At 45.3% G+C, this 24,431-nt stretch overlaps 3 protein-coding genes across 8 annotated transcripts; 2 read left to right on the top strand and 1 right to left on the bottom strand.

The window, feature by feature from the left end:
* Positions 1-685: 685 nt before the first annotated feature.
* APH1A (aph-1 homolog A, gamma-secretase subunit) lies at positions 686-3,596 on the bottom strand. Its single transcript, XM_049880336.1, has 7 exons — positions 3,255-3,596; positions 2,531-2,701; positions 2,294-2,367; positions 1,932-2,054; positions 1,652-1,779; positions 1,144-1,267; positions 686-810 (listed from the first exon to the last, which is right to left on the bottom strand). The coding sequence occupies exons 1-7, from the start codon at positions 3,365-3,367 to the stop codon at positions 746-748; spliced, it is 798 nt and encodes a 265-aa protein (XP_049736293.1). The 5' UTR covers positions 3,368-3,596; the 3' UTR covers positions 686-745.
* C3H1orf54 (chromosome 3 C1orf54 homolog) lies at positions 2,726-16,986 on the top strand. Of its 6 annotated transcripts, none has more exons than XM_049880341.1 (7): positions 2,726-2,991; positions 6,421-6,485; positions 7,827-7,910; positions 8,345-8,403; positions 9,328-9,438; positions 14,398-14,499; positions 15,128-15,211. In XM_049880341.1, exons 2-6 carry the CDS (start codon positions 6,440-6,442, stop codon positions 14,494-14,496), a joined length of 399 nt encoding a protein of 132 aa, XP_049736298.1. In that variant the 5' UTR covers positions 2,726-2,991; positions 6,421-6,439; the 3' UTR covers positions 14,497-14,499; positions 15,128-15,211. The 6 variants fall into 6 exon arrangements, with proteins under 6 accessions (XP_049736298.1, XP_049736297.1, XP_049736299.1 ...); XM_049880340.1 differs by lacking the exon at positions 2,726-2,991 and adding an exon at positions 5,781-5,845; XM_049880342.1 differs by lacking the exon at positions 2,726-2,991 and adding an exon at positions 5,924-6,063.
* Positions 16,986-23,365, top strand: CIART (circadian associated repressor of transcription). The gene is made up of 6 exons (XM_049880344.1): positions 16,986-17,061; positions 17,972-18,066; positions 18,238-18,313; positions 21,472-21,550; positions 21,655-21,766; positions 22,890-23,365. The coding sequence occupies exons 3-6, from the start codon at positions 18,295-18,297 to the stop codon at positions 23,274-23,276; spliced, it is 597 nt and encodes a 198-aa protein (XP_049736301.1). The 5' UTR covers positions 16,986-17,061; positions 17,972-18,066; positions 18,238-18,294; the 3' UTR covers positions 23,277-23,365.
* The last annotated feature ends 1,066 nt before the right edge of the window (positions 23,366-24,431 follow it).

Consider the following 24,431-nt stretch of genomic DNA (forward strand, 5'->3'; position numbering starts at 1 on the left):
AAAGCCAAGTTCCCCCGCAATTATAAAGTCCTTTTTATTAGTCAAAATCACAATCACCTTGATTAAAAGGATGGCACACTCCACCCTCAGCAGAAAATGATACAGTTCATAGAAAACCTCCCCGCCCACCCCAACCCAATTAAAAACTAGAAAAAAATCTGCCCTCCTTCCCTGCGATGTCATGGTAGTGACTCCTACAGCGGCACTGCACCTCTGGAGTGGCCAGCTCATGGCAGCACCCTCCACTTCACCTTGGGGAGAGGAGGGGTGCTGGTGGTCGAGGAGGTTAAAACCATTAGTTCCAGTAATTCCAGTTCTCAACCCCAAACATGCACTTCCTTCCTTTCCCTCAGGGCCTGGGAAAGGGGGGTAGATATAAGCCCAGCCATGAGGGGGAATCTGAGGAGGGAAAACCTAGCCCAAGGAGGTTAGGAGAACAATTCCAGCGTACCTCCCTCCTCCCCACCCGACTCAAGAAGAAAAAAGGCAGTATGGGGTCTTTATCACACCAAAAATGGTTCCCCTCAGACCTGAGAAAAAGACCAAGATGTCCAGTCTGGGGAGAGGATACTGGGAAACTCAGAGCCCATCTACCCTTGAGCCTCCATCAGTTTCATCTCCGGGGCAATGGTTAAGCTAGATCCCTTTTCTTGGCAACCTGCACTGTCCAGAACTGGAGATGGAGAAATACAGAGCGAGGAGATCAGAAGGGCACCCCAGGCCCAGGGGTACCCCCCAGGTTCCCTCAGTCCTCGGGTGGGATGCGCAGGGCAGAATACACCATCACCCGACTGTCCTCCTGCCGTCGGCCTGCAGAGGGGAAGGGGGGTGAGTCTTGGGCAGGGTGAGAGCAGAGCACTGACACATGGGGAGTCCTGGACAACAAGGGGTCCCCAGGTGGTGGGGATAAGTGCAGATTCAAACCCGCCAGTCACTGACTGGCTAAACCCAGGCTGCTCCTGGTAAAACCTAGAGACTAAAGGTCACGAGTGGACAAAACAAAACCCTGAAGGTGGTGGGATAGACCGACGAGGAGACAGAATAGAGGGCAATGGACGTGGGCTAGGGTAGGGCTCAGTCATGGGCAGTGGGCAGGCAGGTGGGTGATCTGGCAGGCGATCAGTCCAGGTAGTCAGTCCTTACACGAGAGGCTGTGCTGGATACTTCGGAGGGACCCTCCGGCTGTGATGAAGGCCCACAGTCCCATGGAAACAGTAACTGCATAGATGGGCAGCAGGCTGGCCTCGTACCAGGGGTTCAGGAATGTCTGGGGATGGGGGTAAGAGTGGAAAAGAGATTATATTCTCCCTCTCCTCCCCACACCTAATCCCTATGCTCTCTTTGTGCCTTTGATCCAAACCAATGCAGATAGCTCACTCAAATCCCCTAGTCCTTCAGGGCACCAGCATCTTGTAGACAAGAACACTTTTGATTTTCAGCTTCCTCAGAGATTTCTACCACTCCTGCTCACCTCAGGTCATCTGCATTAGTTGGACCAATCCATTCAAACACCTCCCCTAGAGAATCTCCAAAGCAGGTTATACAATTGGTTCTGAGGTGAGTTACCCCTAAAGACTCACCTTCCTGCCTCCTCCCAACGTAAGTTTTAAAATGTTAAGAAGAGAGGGTATACGTTCCCCATCCCACTCACCAGTCCTGATGTCAGTAGGTGACTCCCAACCACTAGGCCCAAAGCCCAGTACCGTCTTCTCTCACAGGCATCAAAGAACACAACTCCCCAAAAGGTATGGAGCAGGATAATGGCAGCCGTCAGAAAGGCTGCAGGGAAAAAGATGGGGATGAGACACACCCTGATTTTCTGCCAGACTCCTGAGATGCTGGGCCAAGGAAGTCTCCCAGGAAAGGCCAATTAGTCAGATCAGAGCCAGGGAGAGGTGAGGTATAAAGGCAAGATAGGGAGTGGGTCTTACCTGAGGTCAGGAAGTAATAGGGTGAGTCTCCATGGATCCCAACCACACCTGGCCCAAGTGCATCAGCCAAAATATTGATAACAGAGAAGACACCACTGATGATACCGAAGGAGAGACCAGAAACTGGGGGGAGGGAGGTTCTCATTAATGTCAGCAATCATTACAGCCGGATTACCAGTGACCCTTCCCCATCCCCATACACAATTCTCCCATGCCTACTCTCCCTCCAGCCATCTCTCCTGGGAGGCCAGGTATGAAGGAAAACAAAAAGCCACTGAGGACACATGGATGTTTAGAGACTCCCGGGCTGGAGGGCGGGGGGGTGTCCAACTCCCTCCTCCAGTTCCTCTCCCTTGGCTCACCGTAGGCCATCTGTCGGATGGAGATGGGTGATCTTCCGTCCTCACTCAGCGATGCTAACCCCTCATCTGCCTTCCTGGGGTGGGGCGGGGTGGGGGAAACATGAGGGGGAAGGCAGGGGTGCTCCTTTCCCTCTAACATCCTCCCTTAGTGCCTCCTCCTCCAAACCACCACCCAGGGGCTGTTCCCATATTGCAATCCTCTGCCCCTCTCCCTTCCAGGCCACCCCATCTTCTTACTTAAGCAGCTTGTAGTAAGCAAAACGGAACACCTCCTGCAGAAGGACAGAGACTGCAGCACCAAAAATCAGGAGGCCATACTGGAGCCGGGCATTTGACCGGTCAGTCACATGAACCAAGATGAACCAGACCACAGAGGCTAAGAGCAGAGAGACCAGCCAGAAAAATGCCCTGAGGAGAGACAAGGGCAATCAGACAGGAAAGGGTAGGGGCCGCCAAAATACCAAGGAGGGGTTATCAGCCAAGGCTGAAGCCTGATAAGTGGAAGTCAGACTTCCGGATGGTCAGAGACTGGGACCAGATCGGGTAGGGATGCAACCGTAGAGATCTAGACACAGGGGAAGGGGTAGAAATTTGATTAAAGACTCTTCAGAGACACGACGGCCAGACTGTGAGAGCAGCAAAGGTCGAGGTATCCATTCCTGGGTCCTCCCTTGGGGCACCTGACTCGGTCGGCCGAGGTAAGTACAGACCCCTCACGAGTCTGGGCCTTGGGCCTCCTCTGACGTAGCCGGGAGGAGTACAGGAGGAATTTGTGCAATCCCTGGAAGGCGGAAACCAACTGCGAGAAAGGACAAATCGTCACACCCTCGACCGACCCTTTCCAACTTCCACCTCCGACTTGTCTCGGTCAACCCAAGCTCCCAGGCTCGCCCCAGTTGCTCCAGACCCTCTCGGATCTCTCTCTTCGAAGCCCTCCCACGTCTCCCCGAACCCCACTCACCCCGCGACCAAGATGATAACGCGAAGCGGGTCCCCAGCCACTGTGATCAAGAAAAGCGCAAACGCCGGGCCAAACGCAACGAAAGTGCATCCGAAAAACACTGCGGCCCCCATGGCTGGGCAGCTGGGGGCGGGGTGGAGGCCTGGCCCAAGGAGGCGAATGGGAGGAGTGCGCCGGCTTGGAGTCCGTGTAGGGAGGTGACACGACCCCGCGAGGGGCGCGGTGCAATGTCACCCCCAGACCCCGGGAAAAGGGGAGGGGGCACCGAAACCCCAAATGAAGGGCCGCGCGACTTCCTCTACGGAAGCCGAGTTGAGGACAAACCCCGGGCCGCAGCCCCATGGCCACCTCCCATCTAATCCCCACCCCTCGAAGGCCAGTGGAGACTTGGCGGGGGCGGGGCTGCGGAGGCGGGGCCTGGGCCGCAGGGCCTGCTGGGAATTGTAGTGCCCCTGCCTTTCTGAGCCGTAGCCCCCCGTCCTGGGAGTGGTCCCCACCCGGAAAAGAGTTTGGGCTGGGCGTGGGAACGGATTCTTGGGTTCGGCTCCGCCTCGGCCGTGGTTTCTTTCAGTTACTTTGTGGGAATGGATGGTAGGAATCCTACCTTTTTTTGGAGGACTGCAGACGGAGGAAGATCCTGTTTAAATCTAGGAGAGAAAAACAAAGATCGTACAGGAATAGGGCGGGGAGAAAGGACGAGTCTTGTTCTAACTTGAATGAGAGGAAATGGGCTAGAGCTGCCGCTGAAGGGATGAAGGTTAGACCTAAAAAAAGTAGGAGCTTTTTGGACAGGCTAGTAGGAAACATGGGGTACAGTATATTACTAAAGAAGCCTTCATTACAGAGAAGCAAGAGGAGCTTGGAGAGCAGTCTTAGGAAATTGTTTAGAGGGGATTGTGGAGTTAAAACTCTGTTAAAGTAATGAGGTTAAAGGAAAACGACACGACCCCAAGTCATGCTTCTTTTATTTATTTTCTGAAAATGAACCTCAGTGTTGTCTTTTCCTCAGTCTAGGGGAAGAAAGAGGGGTTCCATATTAGAGTGAAAGAAGGTTAAATTAGAAGGAGTGGTGTCATGGATTGAGTTGTGTCCCCCCCAAAATGTGTATCAGTTTGGCTAGGCCATTATTCCCAGTATTATATGATTGTCCACCATTTTGTCTGATGTGATTTTCCTCTGTGTTGTCAATCCTATCACTATGATGTTAATGAGATGGACTGGTGGCAGTTATGTTGATAAGATCTACCAGATTAGATTGTGTCTTAAGCCAGTCTCTTTTGAGATATAAAAAAGAGAAGTGAGCAGAGAGACAGGGAAAGCTCATTCCACTGAGAAAGCAGTGCCAGGAGCAGAGTGCATCCCTTGGACCTGAGTTTCCTTCGTGGAGAAGCTCCTAGACCAAACCAAAAACTAAGCCCGCTGCTGTCCTGTCGATTCCGACTCATAGTGACTCCTAGACCAAGGGAAGATTAATGACAAGGACCTTCCTTTAGAGCGGACAGAGAGAGAAAGCCTTTCCAGGAGTTGGCACCCTGAATTCAGACTTCTAGCCTACTAGACTGTAAGAGAATAAACTTGTCTTTGTTGAACCCACCCACTTGTGGTATTTCTGTTACAGAAGCACTAGATAACTAAGACAGGAGGGTGTTGTAACTTCATTTGGATGGGAGTAGTCAGTCCTTAGGGAGGATGTTTAGGCAAAGGAGTCTCAGGATGGAAAAGTGAGAGAATCTGGAATAGTGTTTTTGAGAGAGCAAAGTACCAGAAAATTATAGAAATTGTTCAGAGAGAACCAGGCTTCCTTCTATTCTCCATCCTTTCCACCCCTATCCCAAGGAGGGGGCGGTGGTTAAAGGAGAGAGGAGTTTAAATGCTTTTGCTGTCAGGCACACCTGAATTTTAAATTTTTCAAAAGAGAGGCTGGAAGTGAAGTTATCTATGATTTAATGCATGTATGTACACCCACATAGGTGTTTTAAGTTTTTTCTAGGAAATTCTGAAAGAAATTGAATGAATAGATAAATTGTATAGATTTACATAGAAAGCTGCCAAGCAAATCCTCCTCTAATAGCATTGAGAGGGTGAGAGTGTCCTGGCCAGTGCTCAGGACTCCAGTGTGTCCTGCTTCTGAGCCTATCAGGCTGAGATGGGCAAAGAGAGAGGGTTGCGATAATATCTCTCCTTTGAGCCCTTACCGCAGCATCTTGTGACCGATGAAAGCAAGCTCCAAATCTATCTTGTTTGTGGCTGCTTCCACAGAGACTTGCATAGTGCCTGGCTTGTAGTAGGCGGAGAGTAGATAGTCGCTTATTAATTCCCCTTTAAAAAAAAACAACAATATGTATTCTTTTCTTGTCCCCTTGCTTGTGAATCCTGAATAGCCTATCAGACTGCCTGACATATATGTTAATAAATGTTTCTGAATTAAATGAAAACTGGAACATAAAAGCGGAGGGAAGGATAAGATGAACTCTACCCCTATCGGTGGAATGAACACATTAAGTGAATGAAAATGAGAGGTGTGGCATCTGCAGCAAGGAAAGAGACTATCTGCTTCCTTCCTTCTTCCAACCTATGTCCAGGAAGTTGAGGTCAGTACTTACTAGAGAGGAAATAACTGGCCCTGGCCGAGAGATTTTTATCACAAGGTATACACTATGTGCTGCCATTCTCCATAGCCCAAGACAGGCAGAGGGAAGGGACTATTTTCAATCTAGAAAAACTCTCACCCCTTCCTGAGAACATTTCAACTGTGATGAAAGAGACTATGATTAAGCCTCAGAGAGAAGGACAACTTTGTATGGTGACAGTAAGTTAGGGACAGGAAGAGGGAGAATGAGTTTTTGTGAGGCCTGGGAAGGAGGAAGGAAAAGCTAGGAGAGGGGAAACTTCTTGGTAGGCTGTTGTTTGCAGTAGCTATAGGAGGCATGGATAGATCTAATCCAGAGCTGGGGGAGCTCAATGAACATCGAAATCCACTTTTTGGCAGCTCTTTCAAGGACTGGTAGTGACTGATGATCTAGTCAGTCTGCAAGTGGGCGGGAAATTCTGTCCCCTGAGAGAAGAGTTGCTGTAGCTTCCTCCCACTTTGGGGGTGGGGGTGGAGGGTAGGCGGGGTAAGTTTCTCGTGGGAAATGCTGTAATTTCCTTTTTTTTACTTTCACAGCTATAGTGCACAATCCAGAATGGATGTCCTCTTTGTAGCCATCCTTGCTGTGCCACTTATCCTGGGTAAGTCCACTCCTCTCCCTGAACTTTTGGGTCAGGTCTTCTACCATAAATGGGGTGAGGGAAAAAAACGAGGAGAGGGCGAGAGATGGAATCCAGTCTTATCTGTGCTAGAGTCCTGTGTTCAGTGGGGAGGAGGAGGAGAGAGACGAGATGTCTGAAAGGTAGAAACAGGAAAAAGAGAAAAATAGAATCCTGTCAAGGAAGAGATGACTGATGAGAGTTGGAACCCCAGACATGGGGAGGTCCTAGCAAGATTGAACTCAGTTCTCCATCACCACAGAGTTGAACATGATCAGAGGAACTAAAGTGAGAGCGAAGGACAGAGGTGAACTCTTTGAAGGTGGGCAGCCTGAAACTAGTGAGGGAAGGCAGGATATCCCCTTTTTCAGAAAGTTGAAAGAAAAACGTTGTATTAGTTGTTGTTGTTAGGTGCCATCAAGTCAGTTCCAATTCATAGCGACCCTGTGAACAACAGAACAAAACACTGACTGGTCTTGCACCATCCTCACAATCTTTGCTGTGTTTGAGCCCATCATTGCAGCCTTTAGGGCAGTGAAGAACTGACTGCCTTCAGGGACAGGGTCCCAAGAGTAGCTGGCTCCTTCCCCTCTTTGTTCCCCAGTCTGCCAGGTGCGTCTCATTGTTTCCATTTCCTCCATATTCTTGTGTCTTTAGCTTGGAGTTGGAAGGAGAACATTTAAGGAGCTTAGGGGAGTGTTCAGCAGGAGGCCTAGATTTCTTGATTGAGTCATATCAAAGCCACATAGTTTTAGTTTTGGAAAGGAAGAAAAACTAACGAAGATGGATCGTTTAGTACAGCTGATTCATTCGTAGAAACTGGATGTTAAATAGCTTGTCCAGGCCTGTTCTGCTAGTTAGCAGTGAAGCTAGAACTAAAATCCAAATCTCCAAAAGCCTAAGGTGTGTGTATATGTTGTGCGCGTTACTTATGAGGCACTGATAAAACAAGATTTCACACAAATACAATAAGTTCTGGAGCATACTGGGTAGAAGAGTTGGAATTTTTAATTTCTGGTCTCTCTGATTCTTACTCCCTTTTTTCAGGCTTAGTTCCATCTTTGGGTTTACAGTATGTGAAGGGACCCATTTTCTGTTCTGGGAGCTCCTAGATCCAAAAGATGTAGAGTAACAGGCCTCATCACAGAAATGGAGCCCAGGAGACTGAGAAAGGGTTTAGAGGTATAGAGGCAGGGAGATAACATGACTCTTGTAGGGGAGGCAGAGAGAAAGGGAACTGGTAGTGCTGGAATTAAGTTCTGGTGTCTTTCTGTTGCTAAGAAGTTCCAAAGGCCCTTTGACTACTAGTTCTTGTCCCCACAGGACAAGAGTATGAGAATGAAGAAATACTGGAAGAGGATGATTATTATCAGGTGATCTACTACTACACTGTCACCCCCAATTACGGTGAGTATGTGTAAGGCTCTGACCCTTTGCAGCATGAAGAAGGGCTTTAAGAATGCCTGGTTCTGAGACTTTTGCCCTTTGCTTTTTTCAATGGAGCAACTGAGTCAGAGAGAGATTTGGGTATGAGCAAAGATTATCAAGACTCGTGAGGTTATTTTTCAAGCTAGCGATTTTTGACTCTTTGGACACTGGTTAAAACAATTAGAAAAATTTCAAATCTGTAAATTATTTTAGATACCAGGTAAAAAATATAAATGTGTGCATATTCAACAAACATTTTGGACATTAAAGTTAATTGGATTTGGATTATACTAATACATTTTACAACGTGAACAAGTTGAAGTTCTCTGAGCAATTTCTTCCTTTTCTCACTTCTGAATCCAGTCTTACCCTTTCTCCTCTGTTACTACTGATTGTTTTTTTCTGCTCCCCAGATGACCTTGGTGCAAATTTCACCGTTGATTACTCCGTGTTTGAGTCAGAGGACAGGCTGGTGAGTGACCCCTCCCTCTGAGAGTCTGTATGCAGAGGGCCAGTTGAGGAAACAGTTGTAGAAAGAAAAATTTGATCAACAAATCAGTTAGAATTAATAGGGTTTATTGAGGCAAGAAGCCATTTTCAAACAGGGAGCATCTGAGGAAAAAGTTGCAAGGTGCTCCTTTAAGTAGTGTGAATACAGGGTTTTTAAAGGCAGTTAGGGGGTTTCTAATAGGGTAGTAATAATGATTGAATTTTTTTTTTTTTTTTTTTTTTTAACCAGCGTAACTGGTTTATATGTCTTTCAATCTTATACGTAGAATTTACTGGCTGGTTTCTTAGTTACTAGTGCTGTAACAGAAATACAAGTAGGTGGATTTAAAGAACAAAAATTTATTTTCTCACAGTCCAGGAGGCTTAAAGTCCAAATCAGGGTCTTGGCCTGCCAGAGCCCTGGCTATTCCTTGGTTCCTTGGTGTTCTTTGGCTTACAGATTACCCTCCCGTAGCATCTGCGTTCCTCCGTGTATGCCTGTGTCTATTCTGGTCTTTTGATTGGATTTTAGGTATGTCATTATTTAAAGTGAGGATCTTGAAACGTAGAAGTCTTCCTGTCATTTGTTTTATAGTTATACTTGTCTGATGAGAATTGGTGGAGTTTATTATGGTGAGTCAGAAACATTTTTAATTATCAAGGTCATTCTAGAAAGCTTTTACAGTTAGAACACTTTGAAAATTCTCTGTTGTTCTGTCAAGGTTTGCACCTGCTACAAATGACCATTTTGATTGATCTGTTTTAAGAAAGGTTTTTACACCTGGCAAAATGGCCATTAATTTTTAGTTTATATTTAACACAGTTGAAAAAAATGCAAGCAACAAGAGATTCTATCAGGATGTTGGTTTAAGGATATAACTCTGTTTTTCATTCCTACGGAGGGCAGAACAGGTTGGATAAGGACGTAACGGAAGCAGTAGAGACTAACATTAATCTTGAGACAGAACGTCAAGACCATTTGAAGCCTGTAACAAGGAAACCAGTGACTATGGAACCAGTGAGTGAATTGGGGATTGGGGGGAGGAAGACTGATGGACGTATCCCTCACCCTGGATATATCCCAGGGATGGTGACATGGAGCAGAGGGAGGGCCGGAGATCCAGGCTTCAGTGGGCACAGGAACTAAATAACAAGTAGTGCAAGGCAGATGTTCATCTCAACTTGGCTGTCATATTTTTCACTGAGATTTAATACTAACCCTGTATACACAACGCTAGGAAGATTCGATGCAGTTAAACTTAAGTTCAACAGTACTTAATGCATATGTAACTTATGCCTAAGACAGCTGAGGATGCTGGTGATTATGAAAAATAAGTCTGTGATATTATTATTGTCCTCGAGTACTTCATAAAATGCAAGTTTGCACATATGAAACATTTAGAACAAAACGAAAAGGTTTGTAACAATGTTAAATTACATATAAATTTGAGAGTATATGCCACAGACAAGTGTTTTAGGCAGTAGGAGAGATCAGTATAGGCTGCAGTTGTCTGGAAGGCTTTTGTGAGACGATGGTGATCAGGAAGAAGGGTGGTTCCAAGAGTGAAAGAGGCTAGTAGAAGGCTAGGGGTCTAGAACAAGCATGGAAAATCTAGTGACTAGGTAGGGTATGTTCGAATAAGAGGGTATATGGAGGGAAGCAGTGGGAAAATTAAGAAAATATAAAATTTACAAGACTCCTAATATTTGCTTAGGAGTCCCTGGGTGGTGCAATGGTTAAGTGCTCAACTACTGGCCACAAGGTGGGTGGTTCAAACCCACCCAAAGGCACCTCAGAAGACAGGCCTGGCAATCTGCTCCTGAAAGGTCATAGCCTTGAGAACCCTATGCAGCAGTTCTATTCTGCACACATGGGGTCACCATGAGTCAGAATTAACTCGATGGCAACTAACAATAGGAACAATATTCCCTTAGTGATTTCACATAAAGCAAGATAGGGCCAAATCATAATATGTCTGAAGTATCAGACTGAAGTTTGGACTTTATTTCATAAGAAATAGGGAACCAGAGTGTGCTGTCTCATTAGGGGGAGAACAATTAGGAGTATATAGTAAGGCATATAAATTTTTATATGAGAGACTGACTTGATTTGTAAACTTTTACTTAAAACACAATAAAAATTAAAAAAAGAAAGAAATAGGGAACCTAGTAAGTTCTTCAATATGGTAAAGACACAATAAAGTGGTATTTTAGAAAGCCTGGTCACCTGGCTGTATGCAGGAAGCAAGAGAGTGGAGAGAGATCCATGAGATTTGCATTATTCCAGAAACGAACTATTAAGTACTGTCTTAGTCATCTAGTGCTGCTGTAACAGAAATACCACAAGCAGATGGCTTTAACAAAGGGAAATTTTATTCTTTCACCGTTTAGTAGACTACAAGTCCAAATTCAGGCTATCAGCTCCAAGGGAAGGCTTTCTTTTCTCTGTCAGCACTGGAGGAAGGTCCTTGTTATCAATCTTTCCCAGTTGAGGAGTTTCTAGCCCAGGGACCCTGGGTCCAAAGGATGCGCTATGTTCCCAGTGTGTCTTTCTTGGTGATATGAAGTCCCTCTGTCTCTCTGCTCAGTTCTCTTTTATATCTCAAAAGATTGGCTCAAGACACAATCCAATCTTGTAGATTGAGTCCTGCCTCATTAACATAACTGCTGCCTATTCCACCTTATTAACATCATAGCAGTAAGATTTACAACATGTAGGAAAATCACATCAGATGACAAAATGGTGGAGAATCACACAATACTGGGAATCATGGCCTAGCCAAATTAATACACATATTTTTGGGGGACACAATTCAATCTATGACATTCTAACCCTTTGGCCCCCCAAAATTCATGTCCTTGCCACATGTAAAACATACTCACTCCATCATATCATAGCAAAATCTTACATCAACTCCAAAACCCAAAAATTCCTCTTCATCTGTGAAATCTAGAATACAGATTATCTGCTTCCAAAGTACAATGATGAAACAGGCACAAGCTAGACATTTCCATTACAAATGGGAGAAATTGGAGGGAAAGAAGGGATAATAGGCACCAAGCAAGTCAGCAGAACACATTACATAGGCCCTCAAGGCTTGAAAATAATCCTCTGTTCTCTGAGACTATTTACACACTGGCCCTGCCCTTCAGATTCTAGGTATTGGCCACATTCTCTGGATTCTGAGTGGGGGCCCCTCGGCTCTGGGCTTCAGCTCCACCTTCCAGGCCCACTGGGACAGCAACTTCCTCCCTCGGCTTTAGGCGCACCGTTCTCCTAGTCCATCTGAGTGGTGACTCTACCCTTAGAAACACCACAGGCTCCACCCTTTGAAACCTCAGAGGTCATGGCCATACCCTTTGATACTGAGGGAGCTCAACTTCCTGTGTTCCTTTTCTCTTCAGCTTCTGCTTCCTGGTTCGTTGGCCTCTTGGACCCTTGGGCCTCTTCACCTGCGTCTGCCCTGCACCCCACTCTGCCAGTAAACCTCGGTCAGAAGGCACTCAGCTCTCTTGCTCCGTGGGTCAGCAAGGCTAGCTCCACTGATAAGTGCTGGCAGGCACCCTACTCCGCCAGGAAGCCTCCTGCACAAAGGCACTCAGCTCTCTTGCTCTGTGGGTAGGCTCCATTGCTATCTGGTGCTGGTCTCCTGGTTCTGCTGCTGCTGGTTCTCTGCTGCTCCTGGTCCTCTGCTGCTGCCAGTTCTCTGCTGATGCTCCTCACCAGATATTAACAGTTCTCTTCACTTCCTTCTGAATCCTCCATCCATTCACAGTTTCAAAACCACTTCTAGATTTTAGGTATCTGTTAGAGGAGCACCCCACTCTCCATACCAAATTCTGTCTTAGTCATCTAGTGCTGCTGTAGCAGAAATACCACAAGTGGATGGCTTTAACAAAGAGAAATTTATTCTCTCACCACCTAGTTGCCTACAAGTCCTAATTCAGGGCATTAGCTTCAGAGGAAGGCTTTCTCTTCTCTGTCAGCTCAGGAAGAAGTTTGTTGTCATCAACCTTCCCCATTCGAGGAGATTCTCAGCACAAGGACCCCAGGTCCAAAGGACGCACTATGCTCCCAGTGCTTCTTTCTTAGTGGTATGAGGTCTCCCTGTCTCTCTGCTCAATTCTCTCTTTTATATCTCAAATAAGATTGGCTTAAGACATAATTCAATCTTGTAGATTGAGTCCTGCCTCATTAACATAACTGCTGCCTATCCCACCTCACTAACATCATAGAGGTAGGATTTACAACACATAGGAAAACCACATCAGATGACAAAATGGTGGACAACCACACAATACTGGGAATCATGGCCTGGGCAAATTGATACCCATATTTTTGGGGGACACAATTCAATCCATGACAAGGGCATTATGAATGGAGGAGAGACAATTATTTTGAAGAAAATGCCTTGCTTCAGTGATAATTTCATATAATGAATAGATGAGAAGAGAGTTAAAATAACACAGGTTTTGAACATGGATATCTGGGAAAATGGTCTACCAAAATGGGAACTGTGGGAGGCCAGAGGGAAGATATGAATTTGGTATTAGCCAGGGTGAATTTATGGTGACAGTCCTGTGAGGATGTCCTAAAAGTAGCTGAACTAGGTCAGGGCTAGAGTTCTAAGTGCAAAGTCACAGTTACGAAGGTAGATGAGCCCAATAGAGCCAGTTCACACAGAAGACCAGAAGGCCAGTGACTGTGCCTGTAGTTAAGAAGAAGAAGAAGAATCAACCAAGGAAATACAGAAGGACAGATTAGAGAAGGAAGCAGGTAGCCAACTGTATATTATCAATTCTAGAAGAGAAAGTTGAATATGAATATAATCAGTCAAAAGCTATCAAGAGGTGGAGGATAAGGAAGCTATTGGTAACCCCAAGGAAAATAGTTTTAATTTAAATGGTTGCAGCAAAACCTAGATTTTTGTGGAGTTAGAAAAAGAGTAGATTATGAGGAAATGGAGGCAAAGTAGATACCAATTTGAGAAATCTGGCGGTGAAAGAAGAGCAACAACAGGAAAGGTCAGCAGGACCTTGAATGCAGATGAGAGGAGCTAGTAGGAATGAAAGGCCGAAGACTGCTAGCAGGGATAGATAAATCTTTTAAAATATACAGTCTTCTTTTAGATTGCAAACACCTTGAGGTCAGGGACATGTCTTAATCGTATTTATATCTCCCCATAGCAACTAGCTTGACCCTTGGTAGTATAGTGGTTAAAGCACTCTGTGGGAAAAAGATGCAGCAGTCTGCTTCCATAAAGATTACAGCCTTGGAAATCCTATGGGCAGGCTCAGAGACTTATACTCTGTCCTACAGGGTCTCTATAAGTTGGAATCAACAAGACGGCAGTGGGTTTGATGTTGGTTATAGCACTTAGCAAGGTCTCTGGGTGGTGCAAACAGTTTGCTCTCAGCTACTAATCAAAAGATTGGCAGTTTGAACCCGCCCAGCAGCATAATGATCTGCAAACCCATGGCAATGGGTTTGTTTTGTTTTTTTGATAGCATCTAACACAGTGACTGGAAACCCTGGTGGCGTAGCGGTTAAGTGCTACAGCTGCTAACCGAAACAGCAGTTTGAATCCACCAGATGCTCCTTGGAAACATTATGGGGCAGTCCTACTCCGTCCTACAGGGTCACTATAAGTCAGAATTTACTTGGCAGCAGTGGATTTTTTTTTTTTTTTAACACAGTGACTAGCATAGTGGCATGCACATAATAGATAACACACTAAAAAAAAATTTTTTTTTTTTTTTTTATCATTGAATACCACACTGGTATGGTGAGGGGTGGCTGGAAGGCACTGTAGAATGGACTTCTTTTGGTGATGGGGAGGAGGGCTGAATCTGTCTCTAAGCTTGGAGGAAATGGAGACAGAGGAGGGTGTCAAGAGGGTGGCTGTCCTTCCTGGGGTGGGGATGGGAGGTAGGGAGGATGACACTGGCCTGCTGTGGGAGAATGTCTGTATTTTAGCAGAGTCCAGATCTGAATGATGCTGTGTCCAGTCTGCAGAGTCCTGTTCCCCTCATCCTGTCCTGGGCCCTCATTCAGGGGGGGATATATTTCACATAGAAGGTGAGAGTGCAGTCGCTGTGAAGTAATTTTTACCAGTACTTCTGGCCAGTGTTTCCAGCCTGGTCACTTATCAGTTACTTAAGAGGGATCACTTTAAAAAAAAACCTTATTGTCTAAACTTTAAAAAAGCGGTAAGAAAACTGTTTGGGAGATGTTGAGGCAAAGACTTTTATGAGTCACTAATTTTTCTGAGCTGGGAGGACTTCAGGACCTCTTAGATCAGAGACAAAAAGAATGGAGAAGAAACCTCTCCAGGTTTCCATTCGGCCTGGAGGAATCAGAGCTGGAGATTCCAGCCTGGCCCTGGCTTAAGGCCTGGCAGGTGTCAGAGGGTAAAATGGGCGAGGCCCTACAACCACAGAGTCTAAAGGCAAAGTTCAGAGGCATATGGCCTAGTGGTTCCCTGCAGTAGGGAGCTAGTGGGTAAAGGGAGGAAGGAGGAGAAAACTGTATTATATGTAACTATGGGGGTATGAAGAGGAGTGAGGAGGGGAGGGGACACTACCTCTTCCAGGAGATACCACCAGCTCAGAATATGAAATCTAGAGAATTTGCTTGTGGGGGAGGGCATGAAGGGACTTCCTGGACCCCCTGATCCTGTTTTCCCCCACTCTTCTTTGCTTTTTAGGAAAGAGAAGGCTGGTACAACTCTTTGGATGGGAATTTGGGAGAAGGAAATTTGAAGATAAAATAAAGAATAAGTTAAATAATCTGGTTATTCTCCTAATCCCTCATGAGGGCCTCTTCTAAAGCCACAACAGCGAGGATTTGGGAATGGGAATGGGAAGGGTAGGTTAGAACGGGAGTTAAACGCCAAAAAACCCATTGCTGTGGAGCCTACTATGACTCATAGCGACCCTATAGGAGAGAGCAGAACTGCCCCATAGGGTGACCAAGGAGTTGCTGGTGGATTTGAACTGCCAACCTTTTGGCCGAGCTCTTAAGCACCAGGGTGCCATCCCAGAAAAGGAGTTACATTGTCCTAACTCTTTGGGTCTGAAGCCAGTATGTTGTCTGTGGTTGCTCTTCTCAAACTTTCAGGTTTATTTAGTGTCCATTAATTCTATTGTTTTATTTATTATATATGAGGTTCAGACACTTTGTTTTGGGAAAGAGGGTTGAGGTTTATTTCGAAGTCCCCCCCTTTTTTTTTTTTTTTAAAAAAAAGCATATTGTTTAACACCTGTACAACATTAAAAACTACTGAGAATAGATTTCAAATATTCACATCTTCCCCCCTACCCCGTCCCCACTCCACAACGACACTTTGCAGTTTTTTTTTAAATTAAGAGTAGGGACAGACTCCCCCCCCTCTATTTTTGGGACCCTAACCAGAACTGGACTGCCCCCTTGCGGTCTCTTTGATGTAGTATCTTCATTCAGCCCAGAGTGCAGGGCTCCGCTCCCCTTCTCCCCACCGTTTTCTTTCAATACTGCAAGAGGAAACGAATGTAAGTTCCCAGTTGCTCTGAGTCTGTAAACTCCGGACTTGTTTCCTCCCCACCTTCAAGTCTAGTCGAATCTTCTCCAAGGGACAAATGAAGAAACTGAAGCTGGAAAAAGCCATATTCTAGGAGACTGAAGACCTACCCCTCTACGTTACCAGTACTCGGAATCAGAGAATTTAGGGCTCAGGGTTCGAAGAGCCCCTATAGAAAAGCCGGGAACAACCAAGTTCGGCTTTGACCTCTAGAATCGTGGCAGGTTGGCATCTGTGCTAGTAACGTGCGTGGCAGGTTATGTAAGGAAAGGGCTGGAGAAGCCGCCCCAGCGGGCGCCCGGGAGAGGACACGGTGTTCTCGGCGGCAGTCCCCACCCTCCTCAGTCAGCAGAGCAAGAGGCACCCAACTTGGTGGAGAGGGAGGAGGAGGGGAGGCTAAACCAGAGAAGGGGAGTCACGAGTGCTAGGCCGCCTACAGAGGGAGACGATACAAAGTGTCACACATCCATTCTCTCACACACGTTGCAGGCACCAGTCGCTGATGGGTTCCACGTGCTGCACTCGTGAGCGGAGGAGCTCACAGAAAAGGCTGAGGCTACAGAGGCGGAGCCGGGGTCGGGGGGGGGTCCAGGTCCCGAGGCGCACCCCTGGAGTTGTACATCCAGTCTCTGCGCACTTAAGCCGCGGGTCTCCCGCGCTTCACCATCCTTTTTAAGGCCACGGGCTCCGCCCTCTTCCTCTTCTCCCTTATTTTCCACTCTTTTTTCTTCCCCCTCATTTCAACACCGGGTCCTCTCCCGGAGTCTCATGTAGGGGCGGAGCACGGAATGCTTCCCTTGCAGCCAATCATCACCTGGCTATGTCCTTATTGGCCCAGCCCCTGTGTGCTGTAGCAAATGGATTGCGAACGTCGGTAACGAGGTCACGTGTTACCGGCACAACGACCAATAAGGGTGAGAGGTCTGTGTACACAGGGGGAGGCACGTGCCGAGTCGCACGTGTCTGGGGGGAAGGGGCGGGACCCACCCAATGAGAGAGGCGGAGGTGGGTAGCCGAGACTGAAACCGGGAGAAGCTGGGAAGGAGCTGGAGACAGAGCCTGGGCTGAGCCGACCGACGCAGGTGAGACTTGGAGGGCGGGTAGCAAGCCGTGCGAGAAGGCCAGACCCTCAGGGAGTGAGTGGGTTTGGGGGACCGACGGACCGACCTTGTTATGGGTAGAATCGCCATCATGCAGCGGGCGCGACCGGAGAGGAACCGGCGCACGGATCCTGATTTTGAAAGATTGGGAAGGGGCACGAGACTGGTCTCGGTGGGGCGGTTTCCACAAGGTCGAGAGGTGGGTTCGGGTGCCGAGACCTGTCCGGATTTAGTGCTTGGCCGCGGCATGACCTCAGGTAGGGAGGCTCGTTGCGGGAACAGCCAGGCGAACAGCCGAGGCGAGCAACGGGCAAGGGTGGGGTGGTGGAGAAGGTGCCCAGTCAGGCTATTTCTTCTGAACTGCGGGAGGTCGGAGAAGCAGTCCCAGTTTCTTACTGGGGGTGGGGAGTGAGGACGGAGATGATTTTTTCTATTGTCTCTGAAACGTCTGATACTGGGGAAGGGGAAGAGGTATTATTACCCTGTGCAGTACATTTCAGTCTCCTGGTCCATTTCTCAATCCTCAAACTTTGGTTTCAAACTCCCTTGCTTTGCCCTTCACTTGCAGGTTCGATCTTTGGGTACTCCAGGAGCTGCTCTCCAGCCCCTGCTTTTGGACCTATGGATTCTCCATCTAGTGTTTCTTCCTGTTCTCCTTTCTACCTCTCTTCCTCTTTTTCCACCTCACCAGTGAACAGTGACATTGGCTTCCCCTGTGATAGTGAGGGGGAGGACAAGGGGGCTACCCTGCCCAGGCCAGACACTGTTGGTCACAGTGGAGGTTCTCGGCCCAGCCCTGGTCCCATCCGCTGCAGGCATCGACCCAAGGTTTCCGGTAACCAACATACAGCATCTCACCCGGAACAGCGGGGCTTGGCTTTTCCTATGGCAGGATCTAGGGTCAAAAGGTCAAGAGATGGTGAACTGGAAAGCAGTCTAAACATCCAGGGTTGTACCACAGAGGGAGACCTGCTCTTTGCTCAGAAGGTAAGAGAAAACAAGGGAAAAGAAATGCTGCCAAAATAGTTTAGCACCCAGCTGATTGTTAAGGATCCTGTGAGGATAGTATTGGCTCCCAGATTTGGAGGTGGAGGAAGAATCAGTACTGGTGTGGGTAATTCTTGGTCTTTTCATAGCCTTTGTCTTGTTATCCTACAGTGTAAAGAGCTCCAAGGATTCATTCGCCCACTCACAGATCTACTCAATGGGCTGAAGATGGGTCGCTTTGAGAGAGGTAACTGTCTTATTAGTTGTATTCATTTGAGTTAGGTCTTTTTTTTTTTTAAGTATATTTCTTTTACGTCGTTGGGGTCAGGATTATTTCTTTTTGCTTTTGTGACTTAATTTCTTTGTTCTTGTTGTTAGGTGCCATCAAGTCAATTCCAACTCATTGTGACACTATATACAACAGAACCAAACACTGCCTGGTCCTGCGCCATCTTCACAATCCTTGTTTGAACCCATTGTTGCAGCCATTCATCAGTCAATCTTGTTGAAGGTCATCTTCTTTTTCCCTGAACCTCTACTTTACCAAACATGATGTCCTTCTCCAGGGACTGGTCCCTCCTGATAACGTGTTCAAAGGATGTGAGATGAAATCTTGTCATTCTCCCTTCTAAGGAGCATTCTCGCTGTACTTGTTCCAGGACAGATTTGTTCATTCTTCTGGCAGCCCATGGTATATTCACTATTCTTCATCAAGACTATAACTCAAATGCATCAATTCATCTTCAGTCTTTCTTATTCATTGTCCAGTTTTCGGATGCATATGAGGCAATTGAAAATACCATGGCTTGGATAAGGCGCACCTTAGTCCTTAATGTGACATCTTTGTTTTTTGGCACTTTAAAGAGGTCTTTTGCAGCAGATTTGCCCAATGCAATACATGGTTTGATTTCTTGACTGCTGCTTCCATGGGCATTGATTGTGGATCCAGGTAAAATGAAATTCTTGACAACTTCAGTCTTTTCTTGGTTATCATGATGTTGCTTATTGGTCCAGTTGTGAGGATTTCTGTTTTATGTTGAGGTGTAATCCATACTGATGACTGTAGTATTTGATCTTCATCAGTAAGCGCTTCAAGTCCTCTTTGCTTTCAGCAAGCAAGGTATGTCATCTGGATTATTTGCCCAGCATACAGATTGAAATACTTATTCAACTCCATGCATACCTTTCCTGATTTTAAACCACGTAATATCTCCCTTGTTCTGTTTGGATGACTGTCTCTTGATCTGTGTACCGGCTCCTCATGAGTACAATTAAGTGTTTTGGAATTCACATTCTCTGCATTGTTATCCACATTTTGTTATGGATCCACACAATCAAATGCCACTGCGTAGTCAATAAAACACAGATAAACATCCTTCTGGTATTCTCTGCTTTCAGCCAAGATCCATCTGACACCAGCAATGATATCCTTCATTTGACATCCTTTTCTGAATCTAGCTTAAATTTCTGGTAGTTCCCTGTCAGTACACTGTTGTATCCGTTTTTGAATTATTTTCAGCAAAATTTTAATTTTGTGAAATACTAATGACATTAATTCCATAATTTCCACATTCTGTTGGAACACCTTTCTTTGGAATGGTTACACACATGGATCTCTTCCAGTCAGTTGGCCACATAGCTGTTTTCAAAATTTCCTGGCATAGCCAAGTGAGTACTTTTGGAGTTGCATCTGTTTGTTAAAACATCTCAATTGGTATTCCGTCAATTCCTGGAGCCTTGCTTTTCACCAAGTCCTTCAGTACAGCTTGGACTTCTTCCTTCCATACTATCGGTTCTTGATCGTATGCTACTGCCTGAAATGGTTGAACATTGACCAGTTCTTTTTGGTATAGTGACTGTGTATTTTTTCGATCTTCTTTTGATACTTTTTGCATTGTTAAACATTTTGCCCATAGAATCCTTCCATATTGCAACTCAAGGCTTAAATTTTTTCTTCAGTTCTTTCAGCTTGAGAAATGGCCAGGATGTTCTTCCTTTCTGGTTTTCTAACTCCAGGTTTCTGCACATTTCATTATGGTACTTGTTTTCTCCACCCGCCTTTTGAAATCTTCAGTTCAACTCTTTTAGTTCATTTTCTTACATTCTAGATACCTTCATTCAAGAATAAGTTTTAGAGTCTCTTCCAATATCCATCTTAGTCTTTTCATTCTTTCCCGTCTTTTTAATGGCCTTTTGCTTTCTTCATGTATGATGTCCTTGATCTCATCCCACAACTCCTCTGTTCTTCCATCATTGGGATATACTCAAGGTCATACTTTGGTCTTGTGGACTTGTTTCATTAATTTTTTTCAGCTTCAACTTGAATTTGCAAATGAGCAATTAATAGTCTTTGTGGCATTCGGCCCCAGCCTTGTTCTGACTGATCGTGAACTTCTCCATCATCTCTTTTCCACATACGTAGTCGATTTGATTCCTGCATATTCCATCTGGTGAGGGCCATGTGCATAGTCACTGTTTATGTTGTTGAAAAAAGGTATTGGCAATGAATAGTTTGTTGGGCTAGCAAAATTCTATCATGCAATCTCCAGTGTAATTTCTATCACAAAGGCCATATTTACCAACTACAGATCTTTCTTCCCTGTTTACAACTTATGCATTCCAATCACCAGTAATTATCAATGTATCTTGATTGCATGTTTGATCAATTTCAGATTGCAGAAGTTGGTAAAATCTTCAATGTTTTCATCTTTGTCATCAGTGGTTGGTGCATAAATTTCAGTAATGGTCCTATTAGCTGGTCTTCCTTGTACGGGTATGGATATTATCCAGTCACCGACAGTATTGTACTTCAGGATAGACCTTGAAATGTTCTTTTTGACAATGAATATGATGCTGCTCTTTATCGTCCCCACCATAGCAGACCATATGATTGTCTGATTGAAAATTGCCAGTACCAGTCCATTTCAGCTTATTAATGGCCTAGAATATCAATCTTCAAGCATTCCATTTCATTTTTGATGACTTCCAATTTTCCTAGATTCTTACTTCGTACATTCCATGTTCTGATTATTAATGGATGTTTGCAGCTGTTTCTCCTCATTTCAAGTTGTGCCACATCAGCAAATGAAAGTCCCCAAAGCTTTTCTCCATCCATGTCATTAAGGTGGACTCTGCTTTGAGGCAGCTCTTCCCCAGTCTTTTGAGTGCCTTCCAGCCTGAGAGGCTCTTCTTCTGGCACCATATGAGACAATGTTTTGCTGCTATTCATAAGGTTTTCAGTGGCCTTTTTTTTTTTAGAAGTAGATCACCAAGTCTATCTCTCTACTACTTATACTACTTAATTTCTGTAGGTAACTCAATTTTAACCCCCATATATCTTTTATTTACCTGAATAAAAGCTTGTATGTCAATCCTTGATCCCTCTTTCTTTTTCTCTGACCCCAGGATTGAGCAGTTTCCAGCAGAGTGTGGCAATGGACAGGATTCAACGTATTGTAGGTGTTTTGCAGAAGCCACAGATGGGGTAAGTCCCCCTGGTTCTTTCCTCAGTAACTCATAAAATGAAAGATCTCCAAACCTGTTTTCTTTTTTTATCCTTAACGGCCCTTTTTTATGTACCCTTCGCAGGGAGCGTTATCTAGGAACCCTGCTGCAGGTAGAAGGGATGTTAAAGACTTGGTTTCCTCATATAGCTGCCCAGAGGTCATTGTTGGGTGATAACAGGCACCAGCTGACCAAGGTAAGAACTTATAAACCTGAGGAAGAGGTGGAATAGTAACCAAGGAAATGAAGTATGCATGTAGAAATGGGCTCCCCTTTTTCATTTACTTCTGGGAATTTTCCTCTTTTGTTAAGTTTCTTTTCAGAGAAGGAAATGTCTACACTTCTTTCATTGTCTTGAATCCTAGATGGTTTTTGTTCCATTTTGTTTGAATCACTGGAAAGAACTCCATGACTTTTAATCTTCTCTCTCATGCTGCAGATTATCTGCTTTCTGCATAGGTGTCTAAGCTTTTTTATTGGCCAAATGATTCATTCAGGAAGATGCCTCAGCTTCTTTCTGCAAATGCTTTCTCCCCTGCTCCCCTCCAAAATGCTTTGCTTCTCCCTCTTTTCACTCCTGTCCAAGAATATTTGTACCAAACCCTCTGGAAGCCTTTGACTCTGTACACTGGGCTTCAAGAACTGACCATATGAGGTGCATCATCGGGGAGCAGCACTGATAGGGAGAATGCGGGATAGATTCTTAGACTTAGTGTTGATGTGACCTATTTTTTGTGCCTTCAAATAAGAGTCTTCGGGCAGCACTCAAGTGATGGGGAGGGGAAGGTCTCCTGTAGATAAGGGCCAATCCTTTTTGTTGTTTCAATCTACCACAGTTATTATTTAGTACCTGCTGTAAGAATAATTGATTTAAAAATAAGCAGCAAGATTCTGTCTGCCTGTCAGTTTATACTTCATAGACCTAGAAAATTAGAATCTGTGATACAGGAATTGGGAAGTGATGATTCCAATTAAAAGTAGATTTTTCTTTAAAGAACTTCTAAAAGGAATCCTTTTATAAATAGTAAAAATCTGTGGGACTGTTTATTTTATTTTGTTCATCTCTGGCTATCCAGTGCCTAATACAGTATATGGCACAGAGTAGGTCATCAAGTATTTTGTTGAATAATTTAAAGTATAATTGGGTTTTTAAAAAGTGTTACTTAAGCACAATTTGGCAGGAACATATCTTGCATAAAACAAAGTACGTCTGGATTGCAAAGTGGGTTCCCAAGGAATGCAAGATACAAGTAACCAGGTGGAACTAACCAGAAAGCTTTCTCAACAATTTTTTCCCTTTTTTTTTTAACCCTGTCCAGCCTTTGCCAAGCCACCACACTAATCTAGCTGTTTCATCTCCTGCACCTCCCATGGCAAAGATGAACCAGACACAGCTTGGGCATCTAGTTTTGAAACAGAAGCAGCCTTGGCACCTTACAGAATGGCCAGCCATGGACCTCACCTGGATCCACACAACTCCAATTTGCAACCCCCCCCTCAGTTCCCCAGGTTCCATCTCCTTGAGCCACGGTCCTTTAGGCACTGCAACCAGTATTGGTGTCATCCTTTTTCTCCAGCATGGAGTGCAGCCCTTCACGCATTCTGCCCCAGCCACCCCAGTTCCACCTCCTACAACATCTCCTGTCACCCCTGGTGATACTAAGAAATTATCTGGAGAAGGACCTCACTGCCACAGTTCACTGTGACTCTGCCATCGGACTGGAACTGTACCCTATGCTCTCCTGGTCTACCCACCGTGACCAGAGAGATGACCATGGGACACCTAGAGCAGATGAGAAGCCATCTTCCGGTTACTCCTGATGCCCAGCTTCTTAACCCCTACCCGAGGACTTGTGACTCTGTGGTTTCTAATTTGTGTAAATATATGTATATATATTTTTTATTCTTAACGTGTGCATTTGTGTTGAGGGAAGATAAATCCTTTCTGATTAAAGAAATTTTATACCTAAACAGTTGGTTGATTGAAGAGAAATTGAAAACCTGCTTTGAATACCAATCTTTATTTTCTAGAGAAAGGAAGAAGGATGGAAATGTTTCTGAACATGAGCTTCAAGTTAGAAATCTCGTTGGGATAATACAGGTCCTGTGGCAGAGGGAAAGGAATTCTTATTTTCTTCTCTGCTGCTGTCTTCCTAGGGAGCACCCTTGGGACAGTTACGGGGTTCAGAGTTGAGTTTTTTTTTTTTTCATCCAGGCTCAGAGACAAGTACCTTTCTCTTTGTATCTCTCACACTTGTAATCTCCTAACTGGCCCGGACTAGAAGGTTCTTCTGCTCTGGGATAGTGCCTTGCGTATGTAATCTACCAGTACTGCTGCAAGAGGAGGGGCACAAGAGCTAGAAAAGCCACTGTGATTGCCAGTTTTGGAGGAATGCCCTAGAATTGTCAGAGTGGGGTTCCCCTCAGACACTGGGTCTCATCCTTATTCAAAAAGCTGCAGCTGCTAGATGTATGTTGGACTAAAGAAGGCTACCTGGTGCTGTCAGGAGGCAAAATGAAGTATATGAATTTATCCATATCTACTCCTCTCTGTATTATCACTCTCTGACTTGTTCCAGTTTCTACAAAACCATGTCCTCTCCCATCCTAAGCCTTTGCAGTGTCAGACTATTCTGTCATTTTGGTCATTGTTTATTGGCTCCTTAGCATATTTGTCATAGCTAGTTGTGCATTCCCCCACTCCCACCTTCCATTTCTAGACTCTTGTGTTCTTAGTGAATAATTGCCTCCCTTTATTTCAGCAAATGTGAACTCCTTTCTAAGGCAAACCTCTCCATTGTGCTTTTAATTCCTTTTCACGTTTCGAATTTCTGCTGTATCAGTTATTCCCTCTTTATCTT

This window comes from Elephas maximus, chromosome 3, assembly GCF_024166365.1.
Source record: "Elephas maximus indicus isolate mEleMax1 chromosome 3, mEleMax1 primary haplotype, whole genome shotgun sequence".
NCBI lineage: Eukaryota > Metazoa > Chordata > Mammalia > Proboscidea > Elephantidae > Elephas > Elephas maximus.

Bases quoted from the DNA above. Each gene is read 5' to 3' on its own strand.
- APH1A (XM_049880336.1), bottom strand. From the start codon at position 3,367: ATGGGGGCCGCAGTGTTTTTCGGATGCACTTTCGTTGCGTTTGGCCCG. The intron at 2,368-2,530 runs GTAAGAAGATGG...GCCCCACCCCAG, and splicing joins GCTTACTACAAGCTGCTTAA to GAAGGCAGATGAGGGGTTAG. The intron at 1,780-1,931 runs GTAAGACCCACT...TTTTCCCTGCAG, and splicing joins CTATTACTTCCTGACCTCAG to CCTTTCTGACGGCTGCCATT.
- CIART (XM_049880344.1), top strand. The intron at 21,551-21,654 runs GTAAGTCCCCCT...TACCCTTCGCAG, and splicing joins TTGCAGAAGCCACAGATGGG to GGAGCGTTATCTAGGAACCC. The intron at 21,767-22,889 runs GTAAGAACTTAT...AACCCTGTCCAG, and splicing joins ACAGGCACCAGCTGACCAAG to CCTTTGCCAAGCCACCACAC.
- C3H1orf54 (XM_049880340.1), top strand. The intron at 6,486-7,826 runs GTAAGTCCACTC...TTGTCCCCACAG, and splicing joins TGCTGTGCCACTTATCCTGG to GACAAGAGTATGAGAATGAA. The intron at 8,404-9,327 runs GTGAGTGACCCC...TACGGAGGGCAG, and splicing joins TTGAGTCAGAGGACAGGCTG to AACAGGTTGGATAAGGACGT.